Source organism: Bufo bufo, chromosome 2 (genome assembly GCF_905171765.1).
Source record: "Bufo bufo chromosome 2, aBufBuf1.1, whole genome shotgun sequence".
In the NCBI taxonomy this organism is placed as follows: domain Eukaryota; kingdom Metazoa; phylum Chordata; class Amphibia; order Anura; family Bufonidae; genus Bufo; species Bufo bufo.
The window spans coordinates 519,359,070-519,383,903 of NC_053390.1; the positions used below are offsets into that span (position 1 = coordinate 519,359,070).

The following is a 24,834-nucleotide window of genomic DNA, read 5'->3' on the forward strand; positions in this document are numbered from 1 at the left end:
ATTGCGGGCGTCTGACACCCGGGACCCCGCCGATCAGCTGTTTGAGCAGGCTGCACAGTGGCCTTCTCGCAGCTTACCCTAGGCCAGTGACATCACATTCATCGGTCACATATCCTAGGTGCAGCTCAGTCCCATTGAAGTGAATAGGACTGAGCAGTGATACCAAGTCGATATACGATGTACGGAGCTGTTCTTGGTAACCTGCAAAAAGGCTGCGATGCTCACAGGGGAGCCAATGCTTTCTCAAACAACTTATTGGCAGGGGTCCTAGGTGTCGGACCCCCACCTATCAGATACTGATGACCTATCCTCTGGATAGGTCATCAGTTAGAAAGAGTTGGAAAACCCCTTTAAGATATTACAAAAACAGAACACTTTCATAAAGACTGGTGACATTAACTTTAGCACAAGCTCAATATGTAGAAGATTCTACTTGACAAAAGGAGTGTCCTTTACCTGACATCATTTCCTCCATGAGCAAACGATCCAAAACAGGCAGTCAAAATCTGGAGGAAGTGGAAGAGTAAGTGGACATCTGACTTGTCTTTATCTTCTTTTTCCTCTTCTAAAGAATCATCCTGAGGAGGAATTGGATCGGCGAGTTCTGTGGCAAGCTTCATCTCTATGCCACCTTCCTCTGCCTCAATTTCCGCTTCTGCTACAGCATTGCAGTAGCTGGAGTAGCTATCATACCGTATACGTTTTTTTGAGTAAGACACAGAATCTCCAACTAACTTTTCGCTGTCCTCTGGAGTTGCAGTGTCAGATGCTTTGAACGTTGAGTGTACAGGCATGCCACAAATAGCAGCCGTATAGCACGTGTAGCTGTTGTTGCGCCTTAGCACCCTGTAATTGTTTTCATGAGAAGGACGATCATCGGTCACTCTATCTAGATGAATTTTGTGTAATAAGTCCTTGTACAGCCCTGAGTCCTTATGTACTGTATGATACACGTGAACATCACTTTTTATATTGTGGCCTTCAAAACTAAATGTGCCATTAGAAATTGGAGATCGTATGGAGCCATTTGTCATTGAAGCAGCTCTTCCTATAAGAGATGATAATGCACAACAATATAAACTATGTGCACTGAAAAATACCTTTTAATCATATCAAGCATTAACAATGAAACATTGGAGCACGTTGGTGTATGATAAATTATACTTCTGGATTGCGTACAATGTGACTCATGACATCAGTTGAAGTGAATGAGAACAGCACAATAGTGTCTATTGTGAATGAGTACACAATGGATGAGGCTGTGCACTTCTGGTACCAGAGCGACAAAGTAACAGCTGATCAGAGGAGATGTGAGGTGTCACACCCCTGCCAATCTGATAGTGGCAGCCTATCCCCAGGATAGCTCATCAATATCAAAAACATTTTTAAGCTTATATAAAAAAGAGTCAAAAGTACCTAGTGTGTCAGAATGATCACTAGATAATGCATGCCACCAACATTCAGAAGCAATTATTTAACATTTTCCATATCTTGCCTAGGTCTGTGATGAACCTTTGTTTTGATGCTGCTAGGGCTTGCTGTAAATTAGGGATCGACCGATTATCGGTTTTACCGATATTATCGGCCGATATTCAGGATTTTGACAGTTATCGGTATCTATTTTGCCGATATTCCGATAACGTATGGGGAACACAGATCACGCTGCTCTCAGCGCTCTCTGTGTTCCCTCAGCAGCACAGGGGAGAAGGAAGCAGTGTCACCCTCCCCCTGTGATGCTGCTGCCGCCGATGAGAGGAGAGAAGACAAGAGAAGGGGAGGGGCTGTGGCCACTGCGCCACCAATGATGTTGACTTACTCATTCATTCATATACAGGAGGCGGGAGCTGGCTGCAAAATCACATAGCCGGCTCCCGACCTCTATGAGCGGTAGCTGCGATCTGTGGTAGTTAACCCCTTAGGTGCCACGGATCGCAGCTACCGCTCATAGAGGTCGGGAGCCGGTTATGTGATTCTGCAGCCAGCTCCCGCCTTTTGTATATGAATTAATGAGAGATTTATGTTCATTGGTGGCGCAGTGTGGCCCCCCAAGCCCCCCAGTATTAATCATTGGTGGCAGTGGCCACAGGGTTCCCTCACCCCTCCTCCTCCGATCAGAGCCCCAGCAGTTTAAGCCTGGGGCTCCGATCGGTTACCATGGCAGCCAGAACGCTATTGAAGCCCTGGCTGTCATGGTAAGCTCCATGCTGCTGTGTGCACAAAGCACAGAGCAGCAGGGACAGTGTGAGATCCTATTCACCCTGATAGAGATCTATCAGGGTGAATAGGACAAGGGTTCTAGTCCCTAAGGGGGTTAAAAGTTAGTAAAAAATAAATACCAAAATATTAAGTATAAATAAAAAAAAGAAGATTTACAAAAAAAAATAACTACACATTAACAATAAAAATATTCTTTTTCATCAGATGTGTGTAGGATTTAAAAAAAAATTCACAGAATATCGGTATAAATTATCGGCTATCGGCCTGAAAGTTCACAAATTATCGGTATCGGCCCTAAAAAAAAAAATCTATATCTGTCGATCCCTACTGTGAATGGCATTACAATGTGAAGGATGTTGCCATTTCTGTAAATAAATCAAGGCAACTGGACTTACTGTAGATTTTTTGAAAACGTTTCACTCGTTCTTCCAATGAGCTTTCTCAATTCTGAGTGACTGTACAAGAATTCTCTGGGAATAAATAAATTATTCCCAGAGAATTCTTATACAGTCATTAAGAATGGAAAAAGCTTGTTGGAAGAACGAGTGAAACGTTTTCAAGAAATCTACAGTAAGTCCAGTTGCCTTGATTTATTCTTTACAGATATACCATGACCTGGATAAATGAGAACCTTCACAGACGATGTTGCTATTATTTATAAGATGCCTGCATCTATTACAGTTTGTAAGGTAGTGCTGTAATAACTCAGTCTGCTGTGCTATTCTTCTGTTTACTGACTACATAATCTGCTGCCCAGCATGTGAAACACAATCCCTCCAGAGACCCTAAGGTGGGCAGGGAGCAGTGGAGATTAGAGGCATGTGACCTTGACAAAACAGAGGGGAGTGGGAGAAAACCATGTGTTCAGAGTACAGAAGGTCACAAGTACCAGGAGTATGGGATTCTTAATGCTTGAGAGACTGGCTTACAGAGGCATCTCAGCAGCATACAGAACACTAGTGAGTGACTCACTGTACTGCATTAAACCATTTGCACACAATTATTTAGGACCAGAAAACCCCCCTTTATATGGAGGAAAGGCACAAAGGGGACTGAATATTAAAGAGGACCTTTCATGGATTTTTTTTTAGTTAAATACCTTTCCTTGCTGGGTACCCCCGCTGATGCTGTCACCCTGTCTGTTTTATTTTTTTTTAAATTGCTTGCATGCCCCGCTGTCTCTGCTGTTTTCCCACCCATTATGTTAATACTGAGCATCGGTACAGGGAGGAGGAGATGCCAGGGCTTCTCAATGGGTGTCTCCTTCTCCCTTGCTGTGATTGTACAGTGGCACAGCCAGGGAGAAGGAGACACCTATTGAGAAACCCTGGCATCTCCTCCTCCCTGTACCGATGCTCAGTATTAACATACTGGGCGGGAAAACAGCAGGGGGCACAGCGGGGTGTGCGAGCGATATTTATAAAAAAATAAAAACAGGGTGGCAGTACCCGGAAAGGAAAGGTATTAAAACTAAAAAAAAAAAAAAAATCCATGAAAGCTCCTCTTTAAATGGAGCGTGGATACTTATTTAAATACAGCTTAATCATTTCTGGCAAAATAACATTCAAGATCGATTTCCTGCCATTTCAAAGGGAACCCGTCACAATGAACATGGTGTCTGAGCTGCTGCAGCAGCATGTTATAGAGGAGGAAAAACTGACAAGACTGATATATAGTTTTAAAGAAAAAGATTCAGTAAAACTTGTACTTCATTCATTTAAATTCCTGCTTCTTTCGGGCTTTGAAGTCCAGGAGGCGGCCCTATCAGTGAATGACAGCTCTCTCTGTATACACAGTCAGAGAGAAGGCTGATAATCACTGATAGGACCGCCTCCTGGACTTCAAAGCCCAGAATAAGCAGGAATTTAAATGAATAAATTACACGTTTTTACTATATATGAATCTGCTCAGCTCCTCCTGCTCTATAACATGCTGCCTGCAGATTACCCTGCATTTTCATGGTGACAAGTTCCCTCTAAAGAGGTCTGCCTGTTGACAGGGAATGGAATCCTTTCTGTTTATATTCAGAGGCTGGTCTGACTGATCCTGGTCTCAGCAGTAGGTTTGCTACAATGCATCAGTTTAAGCAATCCTCAGAGCTTGGAGCACATCAGCACAAATCACTTCCCCGTGCCATGTCTAAACTTATTGGTTTTGCATACATTTCCAGAAAAACAAACCGACAGCTCTAATTGTACCCTCTAAATGCAAAAAGGAAATTTAAAAATATCATTCACTGACATCAAGCACAGATCTTCATCCAAAGAAATGACATTTTAAAAACCTTTAGTTTTATTTTGTGGAATGCACTAATGAGGAAGCCTGCTTCCAAGCAACTGTGCTTAGTATCTGAATGTTATAAAAAGGAATGGCATATCAGCAAGCTGATGAAAATGTAACTGTATACAAAAAACCGCCACTCTTCACTGTGTAGTACAAAGCTAAAGCCACAAAGTATAACAGCATACCATATGGTACCCTCGTGCTTCCATTGGCTACGGGCTCTGATCCAATCGCCGCTTCAGTAGTAGCACTAGTTAGAGGCACCACGCTTTCATCATTCCCCTTTGCACCAGGCAGCTCTTTAAAGACAGCATTCTCTTCATCTTGAATTTTATCAAGACTTTCTTCCGATATGCGCGACATTGCTTCTTTCTTTAATCGACCTACATAAACATCAAATACAAAATCCTTCATCTCACAGGAACTTTCACTCACAGCAATGTCTCTAGTCTATAAGGTCGCTCATTTAATAGTAAAAAAAAAAAAAAAAAAAAGGTGGAACTTACATAAAACTACTTAGGCTACATTCACACGACCGTATGTATTTTGCAGTCCGCAAATGTGGATCAGCAAAAAATACAGATGACGTCTGTGTGACAACCGCGTTGCATCATTTTTGCGGATCCATTGTAACAATGCCTATCCTTGTCCACAAAACGGACAGGAATAGAACATGTTCTATATTTGTTGTGGGGCTACAGAGCGGACATACGGATCCGGACAGCACACTGTGTGCTGTCCGCATTTTTTTGCGGACCCATTGAAATGAATGGGTCCACATCCAAAAAAAAAAAACACAAAAAAAAACAAAAAAACGGAAAGTTAACCGAGACAATAAGTTTGTGTGAATGTAGCCTTATTGTCCTGTTATATACATTTAGCATTCTGCAACATGTGTATCACATGAACCAGCTTTATGCCTAAGGAAGTTGCCCGCAAAAGGCTTATTAGATTCTTGCAAATTGGATGCAACAATGATAATTAAAGGGGTTCTGCAGTTTGTTTTAACGGATGATCTATCCTCTGGCCTCTGACCGGCAGGGGTCCAAAACCTGGGACCCCCGCCGATCAGCTGTTTGAGAAGGAAGCGGTGCTCCAGCAGCGCCGCGGCCTTCTCACTGTTTACCGCTGGCCCAGTGATGTCATGACTAGTATCAACTGGCCTGGGCGGGGCTAAACATTCACTGGAGCTTAGCCCTGCCCAGGCCAGTTGATACTAGTCGTGACATCACTGGGCCAGTGGTAAACAGTGAGAAGGCCACGCCGCTGCCTTCTCAAACAGCTGATCGGCGAGGGTCCCGGGTGTCGGACCCTCGCCGGTCAGAGGCTGATGATCTATCCAGAGGATAGATCATCAGTTAAAACAGACTGTAGAACCCCTTTAAGAATTTTAGGAGCAAAAAGCTACTTTTAAATACGACCTGTCCTCAATAAGTTCAAATAAAATCCCCTTATAATCAGGAATAGTGCCAGTGAAGGTACATCTACGGCAGTGAAACTAGCCTGATGGATTTAGCTGGATCTGGCATTGCTGGATTCTACAGTTCAATGCCAGATCCCATTTTACTATGATGGGGTCCGACAGTTATCCGGCCGCTTTTGGGCATAAATGCTAGTTTTCCGCTAAACAAAAAAGTTGCATGCATTTGTGCCAGATCAGGCATGCGGCAGATGCGAATGTACCCTAATCTGCACCATATTTGATGCACTTATTGAAGCCAAATCAGGAGTATAAAGAGGTATAATAGAGAGAGTAGGCTCAGCATGCACGTAGAACCTGCATTCCCTGAAATTAATGGAGATCAGTGGCACCCTTGGATGTAGTATTTAGTGTTGGTTTCTGTCCTAAAGAGATCACCTTGACGCTGTCATATTTTGTACAAAATTATTTGTGCCTGTATATTTGCCAAGAATTTTACATTTATAACGTAGCATTAGTACATTTTTTTTTATAGTAAGTGTGGCATTATTGTATTTACTTTATTATATGTGTTTGCATAGTGCTGTTGCATTGTTTCTTTTTGCTTTTGTGGATTTAGATAAAACAGGTAATATAGTATCTGTCATTTCTATTTTCTCTCCTCATATGATCCCCACCTGATTTTGGCTTCAAAAACTGCATTTGCTTGTTCACACATGAGTATTATTTTTTTTACTAACTGTGGGTCAGTAAAAATAAAAATCACGGAGACATGCACTACTTTAGTCTGTGATGTGGATTAAACACGCTCATTGAAGTCTACGGGTCCGTGAAAGTCATGGCCACAACACGGATGACATCCGCGTTTGGTCTGTTTTTCAATGGCAACTGATGGGAGATGCTCAGGAAATTAATTTTCAGAAAGTTATCTCAGGATAACACCAAGAGGGAAAAAATAAATAAATGGACAAACTAAGCAAACAAGGATTGTTCACGAACATCTTCACGGACATATTTTTAATGGACGTCAATTGGGCATACAAATGTGAATGAGGCCTTAGATGGTTTCTAAGGTAAAAGTGCTCTCCGAAGTCATAGTGGACTTAAGAAGTTATTTATGAGGATAAATGGGTGCGTTATATGACATGGGATGAAACACACCCCACCCATGCTGACAATTAATACTGAGGAATTCAGGAATATTAGGTGTAGACCATTTCATACATAAATAATATCTGGAATATTTATTGTACAAACATAACCAAGAAAAAAAAATAAACATACTTGCTATTTTCCTTCTCATCCATGGGCAAACAAAAAACCATACTACCAGACCAAATAAAACGGCAACGCCTAGTGATATTAACACCGTAGCCCACACAGGAAAAGAATCAAGTCCTAGAACTGAAGATAAAAAAGAAAAAAAGAGTAAATGAGACAGACTGATATAATAACACATCTTGCTTCATGCAAACATTTACACATTAGAGGTCAGAACAAGAAATTACACATTATCAGAATCTCACAAAGTGAATAAAAAAATAAAATAAAACTATCATGTAATAATAGTCTATAGTTTAGAAGTTCTTATTGGAATCTATCCTCTCAGGGCCAAGTCTTGTGAAATTTATTTACACAAGAGCAAAATAGATTAAAGTGACGCCATAAACAAGTACGGTATACATAAAATCATTAAAAAAAATAAAAAAAAATAAATAAAAAATAATAATAATATAATTTACAAGGAAGGGACTAAACGTGCGTAAAGATGACCTGCCAGAATTCCTGATGGTATAAATAATATGTTAACCTTAGGGCTGAAGCACACAAACGTATTTTTTGTCTGCATCTGATCCACAAAAGATGCGGACAGCACACCGTGTGCTGTACGCATTCCTATGTCCATTCCGTGGCAGCCACAAAAATATAGAACATTTCCAATTCTTGTCTGCATTACAGACAATGATAGGACTGTTCTATAGAGGGCAGGATATTCCGTTCCGCAAAATTCGGAACACAAAACGGCCGTGTGCATGAGCCCTTATTCTCTGGGTCATTAAAAGAAATTTATATAAATTCTTTATTTTTTACTACTTTTGCCTAAAAACAAAAAAACTAACAAACATTATATTGAAAATAACGTATTAGGTATTGCATTACGAGAGACATAAAAGTGGTTTGGCACACAGTATTTTATGGGGGGGAAAAATAAAAAATTGAGCCAAAGCCAAGTGTCAATCCAAAGAGGAAACGTATATTGCTGGATCCACTTCACAACACTGTATAAAATACTACAGTGGCGGTTTCCAAAAAATACTGTAATAATCATTCAGGAGCATCTATTCATATGACTATGTTGTGCCATTTCTTTATTATTCCCGCTAGAAGTTTACCAATAAATTGCCAGCAATCTGCAGTAAAGATACTCCTGGGTGTTACCAGTAGCGGGTCTCACTCTGTCCAATCAGTGCTTCTGGTGTCAGACTGTGCAGGGACACACCTCCAACTGGTTACCACCCCTCTGTACCCTTACTGCAGACTGCTAACAATTCATTCATAACGTCTAGTAGAAATAATACAGGAATGGCACAACACACAGACATAAGAATTGATGTTCCAGAATTATTACATAGGGAATGCAAGTAGTTCCCAAAACAGACATATCAGGAGAGGGGACAGGTTCTTTTTTAAAAGAAACAGCAGTTCTGTGAACACCAAAAGTTTTAATTATAAAAACTAAACAAAAGCAAAAAAACATTATTTTATATGCACTATAAATAGTACTAATTTAGGATGCAGATACCAATAGTTATTCTTTAAAAAATTCTCTCAAATAAAGCATTTTACAAAAGGGTGAAAAAGTCTAGATTTTTTTTCAATATTCTTTACTGAACTTTTATTATTTTTTTCAGTCCCACTAGGGGACTTCAACTTGCAATGTGCAGAGTAATCAAAGCACAAAAATGTTCCTGATCCTCAGTTCGCATGGCAAGTCAATGACCACTCAGAATCAAAGTTTGGGGTGGCCCCACCCGCTGTAAAATGATTTAGATGCTACGCCAACGGAGACCACAGGATCCAAGGACAAAATAATCAGGATCGGAGTCCTCTCAGATTCTGTCTGCCAACACCAACTGCTACATCTCCTGTACCATTACTGTGCTGTAATGGTGATATGCAGGAAGAACCCCATTTACAGACTTAAAGAGGACCTTTCATTGTTTTTAACTAGTTGAGATAAATACTTTTACTTGCGGGGTAAAAGCACCCCCCCCCCCCCATGCTGCCACCCTGCCTGATTTTTTTTAAATATTGCTCCTACGCCCTGCTGTAGTTTTCCTGCTCAGAATGCTAATACTGGAGCATCGGTACAAGGAGGAGGAGACACCAGGGTTTTTCAATGGGAGTCTCCTTCTCCCTGGCTGTGCCGCGATCCAATCACAGTGGAGAGCATCACAGCCAGGGAGAAGGTGGTGAGTTTTTTTTTTTCTCCCTGGCTGTGACGTTCTCTGCTGAGATTGGATCGCGGCACAGCCAGGTAGAAGGAGCCGACCATTGAGAAACCCTGGCGTCTCCTCCTCCCTGTATCGATGCTTAGTATTAGCATACTGAGCGGGAAAACTACAGGGGGGCACAGCGGGGCATAGGAGCGATATTTAAAAAAAAATCAGGCAGGGTGGGAGCATCAGCAGGGGGTACCCCGCAAGTAAAAGTATTTATCTGAATTAATTAAAAACCATGAGAGGTCCTCTTTAATCAGCCATTGCTATGTATGGATTAAATCTACAGCCGTTACTTACCTGGGGCACCAGTGTACAATATAGAAAATACATTAATAGCTATTGTAGCAGCATAAAATATTGGGAGTGCCTGTAGTCCATTGGGAACTGGATCCTCCTGAAAGACCCAAAAAAGACATTTCTTAGTGTGAATGAAAAAAAAAATTTAATCAAGGACAGGTAATGCAAATATCAGGTACAACTACATGATCAGCTTTTTTTCAGGTTTTCAGATGCAGTTTTGAAGCTATAACCAGGTGGGGATTGTACTGGGAGAGAAAGTATAATGGAGTACAGATACTACTATTTTTTATTTTTTTATTTACTCCTCGTCTCCTCCCGATTAAAACCTGAACGAGTACAGTCAGCCGTAGGCCTAGTTCACACTTCAGTAAAGCAGGAGTGCAGGTCAAAAACACAGAACAGAAGACATCTTTCCAGTCTACCTTATGTCTGTGTAGGCTCAGTTCTGGTTTTGGCTCACAATTAAGGATGAGCGAAATTGTCTTTCAAGTTTGGTGTAAAAGGTTCGCGTTATCTAATAAGTTATCCTCTGTGGTAGCAGGATCCATAATGGAATTCTTAGATAACCCGAATCTTGTATGCCGAACTTGAAAGACAATTTCACTCATTGCTACTCTCAATCACTGATGGAAATCACTGATGTGCGACATAGAAACATAGAATGTGTCGGCAGATAAGAACCATTTGGCCCATCTAGTCTGCCCAATATACTGAATACTATGGATAGCCCCCGGCCCTATCTTATATGAAGGATGGCCTTATGCCTATCCCATGCATGCTTAAACTCCTTCACTGTATTTGCAGCTACCACTTCTGCAGGAAGGCTATTCCATGCATCCACTACTCTCTCAGTAAAGTAATACTTCCTGATATTACTTTTAAACCTTTGCCCCTCTAATTTAAAACTATGTCCTCTTGTAGCAGTTTTTCTTCTTTTAAAATATTCTCTCCTCTTTTACCTTGTTGATTCCCTTTATGTATTTAAAAGTTTCTATCATATCCCCTCTGTCTCATCTTTCTTCCAAGCTATACATGTTAAGGTCCTTTAATCTTTCCTGGTAAGTTTTATCCTGCAATCCATGTACCAGTTTAGTAGCTCTTCTCTGAACTCTCTCCAAAGTATCAATATCCTTCTGGAGATATGGTCTCTAGTACTGAGCACAATACTCCAAATGAGGTCTCACTAGTGCTCTGTAGAGCGGCATGAGAACCTCCCTCTTTCTACTGGTAATGCATTTTATCCTGGTCCCTATTTGGGACGTCACATGTATATACAGCCACACCCACCACATATGAGCCTGCCAGTAAATACGTAGAGACCTGTCAAAGCGGAGATGGGCAGAGGAAAGCCACCAGCAAACTCTTCTCCCCATGCCCAACTGTGTTGATTGTAATAGCTGCCTGTGGTTCAGGCAGTCATGAAACAAAAGCCAGGCTCTCCACAGGATCAGACTTATCTGTATCTAGGCTTGGCTGTCTAAATCAGGCTCATGTTACACCATAAAACGCCATTATATGCACAGGAAGGATAAAAAGGCATCCAGTTGCCACACAAGATTGAGGGGTACTTTTAGAGAGAGTCGAACAATTTCTAAAGCCTACTTCCAGCAGAGGTAATTTTCTCTATCTGCACCTTGTCCCTCTCGTTTTGGACCCACTTCTAGTTACGGACAAGGATAGTACTGTTCTATTAGGGGCCAGCTGTTCCATTCCGCAAAATATGGAATGCATACGGACGTCATCCGTATTTTTTGCAGACTGCAAAATACATATGGTCGTGTGCATGAGCCCTAAGGGGTATTCCTGCTGTTACAAGTTATCCCCTTTCCACAGGAGAGGGGATAACTATTAGATCCTACTACTGGGACCCCCACCGATCATAAGAACAAGAAACACATAACCCCCGGAGCCCATAAAAAGGAAAGGAGGGGCAGGTGGAGCGTGCACACTGCCCCTCCATTCATCTTTATGGGAGTTCAGGTCAGTACAGCACTCTGCTATTTCCAGAACTCCCATAAAGATGAATGGAGTGGCAGTTTGCATACCAAACCTGCTGCTCCATTCATTTCAGGGGGCTCTGAGCGCTATGGGGTCCCCGTTCTCGTGATCACCAGGAGTCCCAGAGGTAGGACCCCAACCAATCTAAGGCTACTTTCACACTTGCGTTTTGGTTTCAGTTTGAGATCCACTCAGGGCTCTTACAAACGGTCCAAAACTGATCCGTTTTGCCCTATTACATTCTGAATGGAAAAGGATCCGCTCAGAATGCATCAGTTTGCCTCCGTTCCGTCTCCATTCCTCTTTGGAGGCAAACACCAAAACATTGCCTGCAGCGTTTTGGTGTCCATCTGATGAAACTGAGCCAAACGGATCCGTTCTGACACACAATGTAAGTCAACGGGGACGGATCAGTTTTCTATGACACAATCTGGCACAATAGAAAACAGAACCGTCCTCCATTGACTTTCAATGGTATCCAAGAGGGATCCGTCTTGGATAGGTTACAGATAATACAAAATTTATCCGTTCTGAATGGATGCAGACAGTTGTATTATCTGAACGGATCCGTCTGTGCAGATCCATGACGGATACGCACCAAACGCGAGTGTGAAAGTAGCCTAATAGTTATCCTCCTACCCTGTGGATAGCATATAACTTGTAACAACTGGAACACCCCTTTAACAGGTAAAAACATAAGAACGTGTGGCATATAGCAGTGAGTTTTTTTCCAGCTTTATTTACACAGCAAAAAACTGATATGATCATGATATGATTATGATATGATTTACCTTATTCAAGATGAAAAACTTAATCAACATAAAAAGACCACCAGACATCAGACCGGAGAGCAGCGGAGAAATGAACCAAGAGGCAACTGCAATGAAGAATTGAAAGCAGCCAGTTTAGAAGAGGAGTGTCGCCAAGTTCCACGCGCTACACAAGGCGTCTTGTAGAAAGAAATCAGTAAGACGAACCACAAGGTAAAACACTGGGGCATTCACAAGTGGGCGATCATAAGGTTAGTTAGATGGACACAAGCAGTATACAGGACATTCATATGCTGCTCACACTGCAGCGGATAAAATACTAATAATGATACCGTACATCTGTATATAAAAGGATCACAATGATACAACTGTAAAAGAAAAGCGCATTAATAGAAACAGTGCGATATCATACAAGCACATCTGCACATACATGATATGTAACACTCCCATTTTCCCCCTTTAAAGAGGTGTTGCATGTGGTTTACTCTACAACATTCCTCGCAGGTTAAGTTACAATGTTTCCGTTACTAGAGATTAAAGTGAATGACAGGATCCTGGAATAAAAACTGCTCAGAGTATAAATGGTGGGATAAAACCACAACCAAACAGCTCGTGCGCAAAGACATTTCAAATAACCCTCGTCTAACGCACTGAAAAACAAGTGAATAAAAATGGAACACAACATTATTAAAGAAGATAACGCTTTGAGGGAACGTATAACTGCTATGATCAGACCTATCGCCAAACGTCCCGTAACTTGCTACATTAGCCATCCTACAAACGAGACATACAACCTAACATACAGCAAAAGAGAGGAACAAGCACATGTGGAACACAGAAGTGACGTCAATCTGCAGAACACAAAGCAGAAATTACTTCTTTAAACGACAAACCCTTTAATACTAATTATTTCTATATTTAAAGGGGTTTTCGGAAACTTAAATATTGATGGCCTATCCTCTGGATAGGTTATCAGTATCTGGTGAGGGTCAGACCCCTGCCGATCAGCTGTTTGAGAAGTCAGTGGCACTGGTAGTAGGCATGGTGACGACACGGTCATTGGTTACGTAGCCTAAGCGCAGCTCAGCCCCATGTAAGAGAATAGGGCTGAGTGCAATACCAAGCACAGCCACTATACAATGTACGGCGCTGTGCTTTGGAGAAGGCTGAAACAACTGTGCCTTCTCAAACAGCTGACCAGCAGGGGTCACGGGTGTCGGACCCCCACTGATCCGATACTCAGGATAGGATACATCATTACCCTTTTACAAGACATATGTCCACAGGTTTACATACCCTTTCTGTGCCCCGCTGGGTTGCTGTTATGAATAGGACTTTTCTGGATCTAAACCACCATCCATACATAAACACTGCTACTATTCCAGCCAAATAGGAAAAGAACATTGTAGAAGCAGATTTGGATCAACATAAAATGACTGGGACACAAGGGCAAACAAGCAGCAGGAATGGGACCTGTCATTTATAATACGTATCATACTCTAAAGAGTCTTAAAGGGAATGTGTCACCAGCGACCTCCCTATCAAACTGTTTGCATAGTCACATAGCTGTGGTTCACCTGATTAAAATTATATATATTTTTTTCTTTTGTGGATCCCAGGCTTGGCTCCCAAGTTGTACTTTTTCTTAAAGGGGTCTTCTGAGATATTGTTATCTAATCGGTGGGGGTTCGACACCCGGGATCCCACCAATTAGCTGTTTGAGAAGGCACCAGCGCTCACAATAGGGCTGCTGCCTCCTTGCAACTTTGCCTAGGCCAGTGAGGACATGTTCATCAGTCGCGTGGCCTAGGATCAGCTCAGCCCCATTGAAGTGAAAGAGGCTGAGTTCCGATACCAAGCACAGCCGCTATACAGTGTATGGCGCTGTGCTTGGTGAGCTGAGAGAATGTGAGCACCGATGCCTTCTCAAACAGCTGATTGGCAGGGGTCCGGGTGTTGGACCCCCACCGATCAGATATTGATGACCTATCCTGAGGAGAGGTCATCAGTTAAAATATCCCGGAAAACCCCTTTAATATACTAATTAGGCATTGGTGCAATGAGGCGTCACCATTGCTCTAGCTGCACCTAAGCTCTACTCCTTTCTGTGGTCAGCCCCTCCTTCGCTGCTTTGCCCAGTCAGGCCCCCTTCACACAACCGACTTTTTGCCCCCTCTGAATGGGGCCACAAAAAATGCGAACAGCACACCATGTTTTGTCCGCATTTGCATTTCCTTTCTGCAGCTCCACAAAAAAAAAAAAATAGAACATGTCCTATTCTTGTCCCTTTAGCAACACGGACATCATCCATATTTGTCGCGGATCCACGTTTTGCAGACTGTTGTGTGAATGGGGCCTCAATCAAAGCAGTGAGAGAGGGGCTGGCCACAGACATGAGTGGTGCTTGGGTGCAAAAAGAGCAAGGTGACGCCCTCATTGTACCAAGGGCCTAATTTGCATGTCAAGAAAACATATAACTCGGGAACAGAGTCTCGGATCAACAAAAGAAAAAAACTGTTTTAAATCAGATGAAACACAGCTATGTGTCTATGCAAACAGTTGGAGAGAAGGTCGCTGGTGACAGATTAGTAGATAGTACATGGGCAAAAGAGGAAGCAAAAAACAATACGAACATGTATCCTGTAGTGTACTGCTTACCTGCAATGTGAGAAAAGGTACGTAGGTGTGCAAGTTTAAGTGAAACGATTTAAACATTGGTCCCTTCTACTATATGCTTGGAAAAAAGTAAGTCTACTATAGTTTGACCAGAGATTTCTAAAAATGTTTTCCACATACCCTCACTCATAAAAGGAAATGTCAATTACCAATCTTGACAAGCTGCATCCACTGCACACCCTGTGTACCGATAGCAACAAGAGAGAAGCCGATTGTTGCTCCAACTATGCAATGCGTCCCGGAGACTGGGAGTTTCAAGAAGGATGCGATCAACTGCCAGACAGCTGAGCCTGCAAAGAGGAGGACAATGTCAGACGGTCACATACATGTCAGGTTCAAGACCACCAATAGGAGAAGTCGCACATTCCTCGCCAAGCGTATGATATTTCATGAGTAAAGGCGCTGGCTTCTCTGGTGGATGAGACCATGGTAGTGCTCATAGGCCAGAACTTTTTCCGATTATGTCCAAGTACGGCCACCACTGCTGGATTGCAGGGTGGTCGTAACCCCTGGATAAGAGCAGTGTGTAAGGTGATGGAAAAATGAATCCAGCCAGCAAAAGAAGCAATATGGACAATCACAATACATTAGTAAGTGCCTTGTATTAACTTTCTCTACATGATAAATGTAATTTGCTGAAGTGAGACAACACATTTAAAAGGGTTGTATGGAGGCGCAAGCTCACATGCTGAGCTTATTCCATATGCAGTGGGTGCAGGCTGTACAATACAGCAGGCACCTACCGGCACTGACTAGGTGCGAAGATAACTCCAATCCCGATCATTTAACCCATCAGATTTCATGTTTAGTGCACAGTGAACAGTGCAAACACAAAACCAAAAAACCCATGGCGGAATTGCGTTGTTTTTTTTTTTAATTGCACCCCAAAAAGATTTTTTCCCCGCTTTCCAATACAAGCTATGGTAAATTAAATGGAGTCTAAAAAAGTAAAACTTGTTCTACAAAAAGTAAGCCCTCATATGGCTATGAGAATGAAAAAAAAAAAAATATAATAATTTTTTTTACATACACAATTTTTTTTTTTTATTACAAAAAATTCGCTACTTTCACTGATACACAATCACCCTTCCCTGGTTTCATAAAGGGGTTGACCAGCTTAGGGTACTGGCATGTTCAGCTGAGCAAGCGTATGGTGTATTAGGTAGGGATGACAGGCATCTCACATCTATGGCCAGCACAGGCATCAGATTCTCAGCAGACCACTCCAAATTTAGCCGAATCTGCTAACAGCATACAGACAGACATCACACATATGGCCAGCTTTAACCGGGGACGTCATTTAAGGCTACTTTCACACTTACGTTTGGTGCGGATCCGTCATGGATCTGCACAAACGCTTCAGTTCAGATAATATAACCATCTGCATCCGTTCAGAACGGATCCGTTTGTATTATCTTTAACATAGCCAAAACTGATCCATCTTGAACACCATTGAAATTCAATGGAGGACGGATCCATTTTCTATTGTGCCATATTGTGTCAGTGAAGACGGATCCGTTTTGCTCAGTTTCGTCAGGCGGACAGCGTTTTGGTGTCAACCTCCAGAGCGGAATGGAGACTAAACTGATGCATTCTGAGCGGATCCTTTTCCATTCAGAATGCATTACAATACAAACTGATCCGTTTTGGACCGCTTATGAGAGCTGTGAAACGGATCTCACAGACGGAAACCAAAACGCCAGTGTGAATGTAGCCTATTTTGTATTTGATAAATGGCCCACCCAAACTGTCAAGCATGGGACCTAAACACGGCATCAAGCACATTCTAATACGTAGAAGTGGTCCCTCCTCTCAAGTAACCCTCATAGACATGGACCACAAAGGCTTCCGTTGTGCATTCCATCCTATGGATTCCGGAAAGTCATAACGGAATAGCTAACGCTAGTGTGAACCCACCCTTAACGGTTTATTTTCCTAAGATAACCCCTTTTATGTAGTTTGAGTATTTTCTAACATTTGAATTTATTTATGCTGATGAATATGTGTAAGGGTACTATCACACTAGCGGCAGGACAGATCCGACAGGCTGTTCACCCTGTCGGATCTGTCCTGCCGCTATTTCACAGTGCCACCGCTCCGTCCCCATTGACTATAATAGGGACGGGGGCAGAGCTCCGGCGCAGCACGGCAGTTCGCGGTGAGTGGCCGGAGCTCCACCCCGTCCCCATTATAGTCAATGGGGACGGACCGGCGGCACGGCGAAATAGCGTCAGGACGGATCCGACAGGTTGAACAGTCTGTCGGATCCGTCCTGCAGCTAGTGTGAAAATGGCCTAAGATGAATCCCAAAAAACAGTTTATGTATTGCATTGGGTCACGGTCACCTTCTATTTGATGTCTAAGCTAATAGAAAGTTCCACCATGTGAAGTAATTAACATGTAAATGGAATACAAGGCATCCCTTAGCCCCCAAGTCCCCTCTTAGTCCTCTCCATTCACGTCTATGGGGCTGACAGTGCTCCAATCTGTCCTTTAGAAGTTAATGAAGTGGTGGACTGACATGTGCGCTAGTCAATCTGTCTGACAGTAAGTGCAATAGTGCCCCCTTTTCTTCAACATTCAGAGCAGGTGATCTCCCTCACTTACCCCCAGCAGTCACAACAATCCCCTAACCCTCTTTATGTGGCTGCTACTAGAAAAGTGTCACCACAGCATTCAAAAATGAGATCCAGAGATCTCATTAGAGCCGCCTACCTCAGTTCATCGCCGCCTCTCTAACGTCCGCTCTCCTCAGCCAGATCCCGCGCGTGCGCACTAGGTATAACCTGATGCGCCCATGCAGACTCCTGGCAGCGGCCTCGTTAAGCGAAGTGCGCATGCGCCAGCCGGCGCACTTCGCTCGAACCTGCCTTGACCGCCCTATTACAGCCATCCAACCTCCTACAGCTAGGTTATACCTAGTGCGCACGCACGGGATCTGGCTGAGGAGAGCCGACGTTAGAGAGGCGGCGATGAACTGATGTAGGCGGCTCTAATGAAAGGGAGGGCGGCGATTTCAATTCAGAAGGCAGCGATGGGCACTAAAACCAGATGCCTGCAGCCGGGCACCCTGCATCATGAGACGTCCCCTTGGACACATTTGTGAAGTGAGTGACAGGTTATATAAACCTGTTTTATATGATTATAGAGCCACAGGCGCATTTGATAAGGTCACTTTAGGATTCTGTGTATTAGTAGGGACCTAGCCATATGTTTAGGTTATAGGCCTAAATTCTGATGACAGAATCCCTTTAAGGCAGGCTTGATTCTGAACAATTAAACTGTGGTTTACATGGCTGAAAAGAATATATGCTTGCAACTAAACTATAAAAAAGGTAAGGATATAGGTTACACTTGGAAGCCTTTTGTGACTATTAGAGGCCATGGATATCAAGAAAAACTTCGATATTTCAGATAAAATACAGTAATCAAGACCAAGTTCACATTATGCACAATGCTAATGGCTGGGACGTGACCTGGCAACTTTCCTAAATACTTTTTTTGAAATTAGCTTGCATGAGTATTATTTTGCATGTGTAAACTAGGTAAAAATGTAAAGGCTTGTACAGAATTAGAAAAGCATGGTTGAGCCTCATCATAAATTAAGCACATCCACCAGCAGTACAGGGGAGGCGTAGCACATGCTGGTCTAGATAACTCTCCCCCATCTTAATATCTCCCTTTCACAGGACATGATTAGTGGCAATTATCTATCTTTCTTTGCACCCTGGAATAAAAGCAACAGATGTGAGGACGACCTCAAGGCTGAGTGACCTGTAGATATTGAATAGTACACCTCCTAAAATACAAACAATGAAACTCTGACTCCAATTTTTTTTTTTTGGGGAGAAGAACAGAAGGATGGTAATACTATCTCTTGGGAAAGGTGAAACTGGGAAGAGACTTTTGCTAAAAAAAAAAGGAAGGATCAGGAGAAATCACTACCCTTCAAGATTACCAAGTAGGGCTGGTTAATGGAGAGCACAGCGATCTTACTAGCCCTCCTAGCGAATGTAATGGCCAAGAGGACTGCAAGCTTATAAGGGAACCTGTCATCAATTTTATGCTGACCTCACTAAAGGGCCACATAAAATAGTGACAGACATGTTGGTGTGTCACTCATGAACTAAAAGTAAGTGGTTGCCGAGAACCAGAATTATAATCATTGCAGCACAAGCCTTGAAAAGAGTCAAATCTACATGAGAAGAGTCCTGGTTATAGATAATCTCCTGCTCATCTGCTGATGATTGGCAGTTCTCTACTAGAGAGAAAGGGAGAAAACTTGGTAGAAGACTGTCAGTCATCAGCAGGTGGGCAGGGAGAATCATGTAGATTTGACTCTTTTCCAGGCCTAGTCTGCAATGCTTGTGATGTTGGTTCTCGGCAACCACTTGCTTTTAACTTAGAAATGACAGACCGTTGAAATCAATTCACTTGTCTGTACTTTATGCTGTCGTTAGTATGGGCAGCATAAAGTTGATGACAGGTTCCCTTTAACCACCTCCGGACCGCTGTACGCACAGACGCGTCCTGGAGGTGGTTGTTTTATTCCACCTGGACGCGCCGGCGCGTCCTCTCTCGAGACGCGAGATTTCGGTCACAGCCGGCCCGTGCATGCGCATCGCGGGCCGGCAAAAGTTAAAGGACTATTGCATCAGCAACCTGCCAGCCAATGATCGTCGCTGGCAGGTTGCTGATTTTTAAAAAATCGAATCAGAAGCCAGATAACAGATCATATTAGTAAATATGATCTGTTATATGGCTTCTCTGCTGGTCCTTTTCGTCGGTTGGTTCCAGCAGAGGAGCAGACATCACTGAGTACACACAAAACACTACCCTTAGCCCCTGATCACCTTCCATCACCCCCATCATCCAAATTAACCCCTTGATCGCCCCCTGTCAATCACTTAGTGAAAGACAAAAAGTGATCAGTGTAAACGGACACTTTTTTTTTCACTAGTATTGGCTGTTAGGTTTTAGGATAGTTTAGGTCCCTTGGTTAGGTAGTTAGCGCCCAGCCCACCGCACCGCAGTCACTTTTATTCGCTGATTAGCGCAGCCCTCCCTGGACCTAGTACCAGCACTGCCGTACAACATGGTGAAGTAGCGAGCACCAGAAGGGCAGTTGAAGCTGGTACGGTGGCACGTGCAGTAGTTACCCCGTCGCAGCCACCGCACAGACAGGCCCGTAGAGCCCCTAGAATCCCTGAGGTGCTGGCAAACCCTGATTGGCAGTCACCAACTTCAGCCGCACCTGTAGTTCCCCCTTTCACCGCCCAGTCTGGAGTTCGGGTTGAGACGGCTCAGATCAGTACGGCCCTGGGATTTTTTGAGCTGTTCTTGACTGCGGAGCTCTTGGACTTAGTCGTGGCAGAGACAAACCGGTATGCCACACAATTTATAACCGCAAACCCGGGAAGCTATTATGCCCAGCCTTTCCGGTGGAAACCAGTCCAAGTTTCCGAACTTAAAATTTTTCTGGGCCTTCTCCTCAACATGGGTCTAACCAAAAAGCATGAATTGCGGTCATATTGGTCCACGAACCCGATTCATCACATGCCCATGTTCTCTGCTGCTATGTCCAGGGCACGTTTTGAGACCATCCTGCGTTTCCTGCACTTTAGCGACAACACCACCTCCCGTCCCAGAGGCCACCCAGCTTTTGACCGGCTCCACAAAATTCGGCCCCTCATAGACCATTTCAACCAGAAATTTGCAGATTTGTATACCCCTGAGCAAAACATCTGCGTAGACGAGTCCCTAATACATTTTACCGGGCGCCTTGGCTTCAAACAATACATCCCAAGCAAGCGTGCCCGGTATGGGGTCAAATTCTATAAGCTCTGTGAAAGGGCCACAGGCTATACCCACAAATTTCGGATCTATGAGGGAAAAGATCAGACCCTGGAGCCGGTCGGTTGCCCTGACTACCTGGGGAGCAGTGGGAAGACAGTCTGGGACTTGGTGTCACCCTTATTCGGCAAGGGGTACCATCTTTATGTGGTCAATTTTGACAACAGTGGTGCCCTCATTATGCATTTGTTTATAGAACGGATTTGCGCCTGTGGCACCGCACGGACTAGTCGCGTGGGCTTCCCCCAACGGCTTGTAACCACCCGTCTTGCAAGGGGGCAGAGGGCTGCCTTGTGTAACGAAGAACTGCTCGCGGTGAAATGGAGAGACAAGCGTGACGTTTACATGCTCTCCTCCATTCACGCAGACACGACAATCCAAATTGAAAGGGCAACCCGTGTCATTGAAAAGCCCCTCTCAGTCCACGACTATAATGCGCTCATGGGAGGGGTGGACTTCAATGACCAGATGTTGGCTCCCTATTTAGTTTCCCGCAGAACCAGACGCTGGTATAAGAAGGTGTCTGTATATTTAATTCAATTGGCGCTGTATAATAGTTTTGTTCTCTACAGTAAGGCTGGGAGAACACGATCCTTCCTCAAATTCCAGGAAGAGATCGAGAACCTCCTTTATCCAGGAGGTTCCGTGGCCCCATCCACCAGTGTAGTTAGCCGTCTACACGAGCGACATTTCCCCAGTGTCGTTGCTGGTACCTCAACCCAACCGCCACCCCGAAAAAAATGTGTCTGTAGCAGGAGTGGAATAAGGCGTGACACCCGCTATTTCTGTCCTGACTGTCCGGACCACCCTGCCCTATGCTTAGGAGAGTGTTTCCGGAAGTACCACACACAGGTACACCTAGCATAGGGATCACATCTCACCAGGACAGGCACACAGGGCTATTAGGGCCCTTTCTCTCACAGCTGCTGCAAACCTCTCCTTTCACCTGGGATAAAGTGCATAACGTACTTCGCCACATCTTTGGGCGATTTGCGCTTTGCACATTGTCCCATGGGGAAGGAGAGGTTTGTTCTATAAAGGTAAAAAAAAACAACAAAAAAAAAACACCAGTAAGCAAAAAGGTTAATGTTTAGTTCAAAAAGTTAAAGTTTAGATGTTCTCTTCCAAAGTTAATAAAATTATTGTGTTGCGGCCTGTTTTTTTTTACCTTCCAGGTGGACCAACCGATCGACTAGCTGCAGCACTGATGTGCATTCGGACAGAAGCATTGCGCTGCTGTCAGATTATACGCAAGTCGGTGTATGCGGCGCTGCAAGACGAGATTTCTCCTCTGCAGTAAAAGATACGTTTGCCGAGGCATATGAGCTGAGGAGGTGGCGGTGTTCCTATGCTTTGGCAAACACTTTGTATATAAAAAAAAATAAAAAATCCCGGCAAGGATTTATTCATCCACATCGATTGATGTGAATGGAGAAATCTGGTTTGCCAGGGCATACGAGCTAAGTGGGTATGGATGTTGGGCGGAGCTCCTATGTCCTGGCAGACGCCTTTCCCCTCCTTTTTCTTTTTTTGGCAGAGATTTTTTCCATCCACATTGATCGATGCGAATGAAGAAATCTGTGCCGTTCATTTTTTTCTTTCAGCCCAGAGGCTGAACGAAAAAAAAAAAATCTTATTACCCGTATGCTCAATATAAGGAGAATAGCAGAAACTCCTAATGCTGTGCATACATGTAATGATTGCGGAGACCCTCAAATGCCAGGGCAGTACAAACACCCCACAAATAACACCATTTTGGAAAAAAGACACCCCAAGGTATTCGCTGAGGGGCATATTGAGTCCATGAAAGATTGAAATTTTTGTCCCAAGTTAGCGGAAAGGGAGACTTTGTGAGAAAAAAAAAAAAAAATCAATTTCCGCTAACTTGTGCCCAAAAATTTTTTTTTCTATGAACTCGCCATGCCACTCATTGAATACCTTGGGGTGTCTTCTTTCCAAAATGGGGTCACATGTGGGGTATTTATACTGCCCTGGCATTTTAGGGGCCCCAAAGCGTGAGAAGAAGTCTGGTATCCAAATGACTAAAAATGCCCTCCTAAAAGGAATTTGAGCCCCTTTGCCCACCTAGGCTGCAAAAAAGTGTCACACATGTGGTATCTCCGTATTCAGGAGAAGTTGGGGAATGTGTTTTGGGGTGTCATTTTGCATATACCCATGCTGGGTGAGATAAATATCTTGGTCAAATGCCAACTTTGTATAAAAAAAAAAAAATGGGAAAAGTTGTCTTTTGCCAAGATATTTCTCTCACCCAGCATGGGTATATGTAAAATGACACCCCAAAACACATTCCCCAACTTCTCCTGAATACGGCGATACCACATGTGTGACACTTTTTTGCAGCCTAGGTGGGCAAAGGGGCCCACATTTCAAAGAGCACCTTTCGGATTTCACAGGTCATTTACCTACTTACCACACATTTGGGCCCCTGGAAAATGCCAGGGCAGTATAACTACCCCACAAGTGACCCCATTTTGGAAAGAAGACACCCCAAGGTATTCGCTGATGGGCATAGTGAGTTCATGGAAGTTTTTATTTTTTGTCACAAGTTAGTGGAATATGAGACTTTGTAAGAAAAAAAAAAAAAAAAAAAAATCAATCATTTTCCACTAACTTGTGACAAAAAATAAAGAGTTCGAAGAACTCACTATGCCCATCAGCGAATAGCTTAGGGTGTCTACTTTCCGAAATGGGGTCATTTGTGGAGTGTTTGTACTGTCTGGGCATTGTAGAACCTCAGGAAACATGACAGGTGCTCAGAAAGTCAGAGCTGCTTCAAAAAGCGGAAATTCACATTTTTGTACCATAGTTTGTAAACGCTATAACTTTTACCTAAACCATTTTTTTTTTTTACCCAAACATTTTTTTTTTTTATCAAAGACATGTAGAACAATAAATTTAGAGCAAAATTTATATATGGATGTCGTTTTTTTTGCAAAATTTTACAACTGAAAGTGAAAAATGTCATTTTTTGGCAAAAAAATTGTTAAATTTCGATTAATAACAAAAAAAGTAAAAATGTCAGCAGCAATGAAATACCACCAAATGAAAGCTCTATTAGTGAGAAGAAAAGGAGGTAAAATTCATTTGGGTGGTAAGTTGCATGACCGAGCAATAAACGGTGAAAGTAGTGTAGGTCAGAAGTGTAAAAAGTGGCCTGGTCTTTCAGGGTGTTTAAGCACTGGGGGCTGAGGTGGTTAAGGGAGAGCATCTTTGGGGAAATTGTACTGATAGGCTCAAAAGGTTCCGAAGTGTGAGCTGAAAGAACAAAGTTTAAATCCCAGGGAGGCACCCTATTTTTACAGACCGGGGATAACTTAGACACTGCCGTCACAAATCTCTTAATCCAAGGATATTCTGCTAACTTAAACTCAATCAAGGCTTTTAAACGCTAAATTCTGCACCTTCAAAGTGCTAGGCCTAAGCTTTTTTCTCCCTCCCTCCTGTAAAAAAATATAATACAAGTGGAATGTCCGGAACATCTAGCACATCCAGTGGTCTATTGGCACAAATCTGTAAAAAGCCCTCCAAACTCTCAGATTGATATCAGAAGGGACCTTCTTACGACTTGCCAACAGAGTAGTAATATCCTCAGAAATCCCTCTCTTCCTCAAAATCTCCATTTCAACAACTAAGCAGTCAGGTAAAGGTTTTTCACTTCTGGGTGAGATTGGCCCCTGAGCCAGAAGTTCACGGGACTCGGGAAGAACCCAAGGGGTGGCTATCGACATCCTACGGAGCCAGGAAACCATACCCTCCTTGGCCAAAAGGGAGCGATTACTATCACCGTGGCACT

At 43.2% G+C, this 24,834-nt stretch overlaps 1 protein-coding gene across 3 annotated transcripts in view; it reads right to left on the reverse strand.

Moving 5' to 3' along the window:
- SLC20A2 (solute carrier family 20 member 2) overlaps positions 1 to 24,834 on the reverse strand; it is a 119,805-nt gene that overhangs the window by 7,794 nt on the left and 87,177 nt on the right. For all 3 annotated transcript variants that reach the window (XM_040417919.1, XM_040417920.1, XM_040417918.1), the window contains exons 3-8: positions 15,317 to 15,457; positions 12,513 to 12,598; positions 9,721 to 9,817; positions 7,205 to 7,324; positions 4,686 to 4,883; positions 457 to 1,048 (exon numbers count right to left, since the gene is read on the reverse strand). In XM_040417919.1, the coding sequence (XP_040273853.1) occupies positions 457 to 1,048; positions 4,686 to 4,883; positions 7,205 to 7,324; positions 9,721 to 9,817; positions 12,513 to 12,598; positions 15,317 to 15,457 (1,234 nt within the window). The remainder of the gene's footprint in view (positions 1 to 456; positions 1,049 to 4,685; positions 4,884 to 7,204; positions 7,325 to 9,720; positions 9,818 to 12,512; positions 12,599 to 15,316; positions 15,458 to 24,834) is intronic.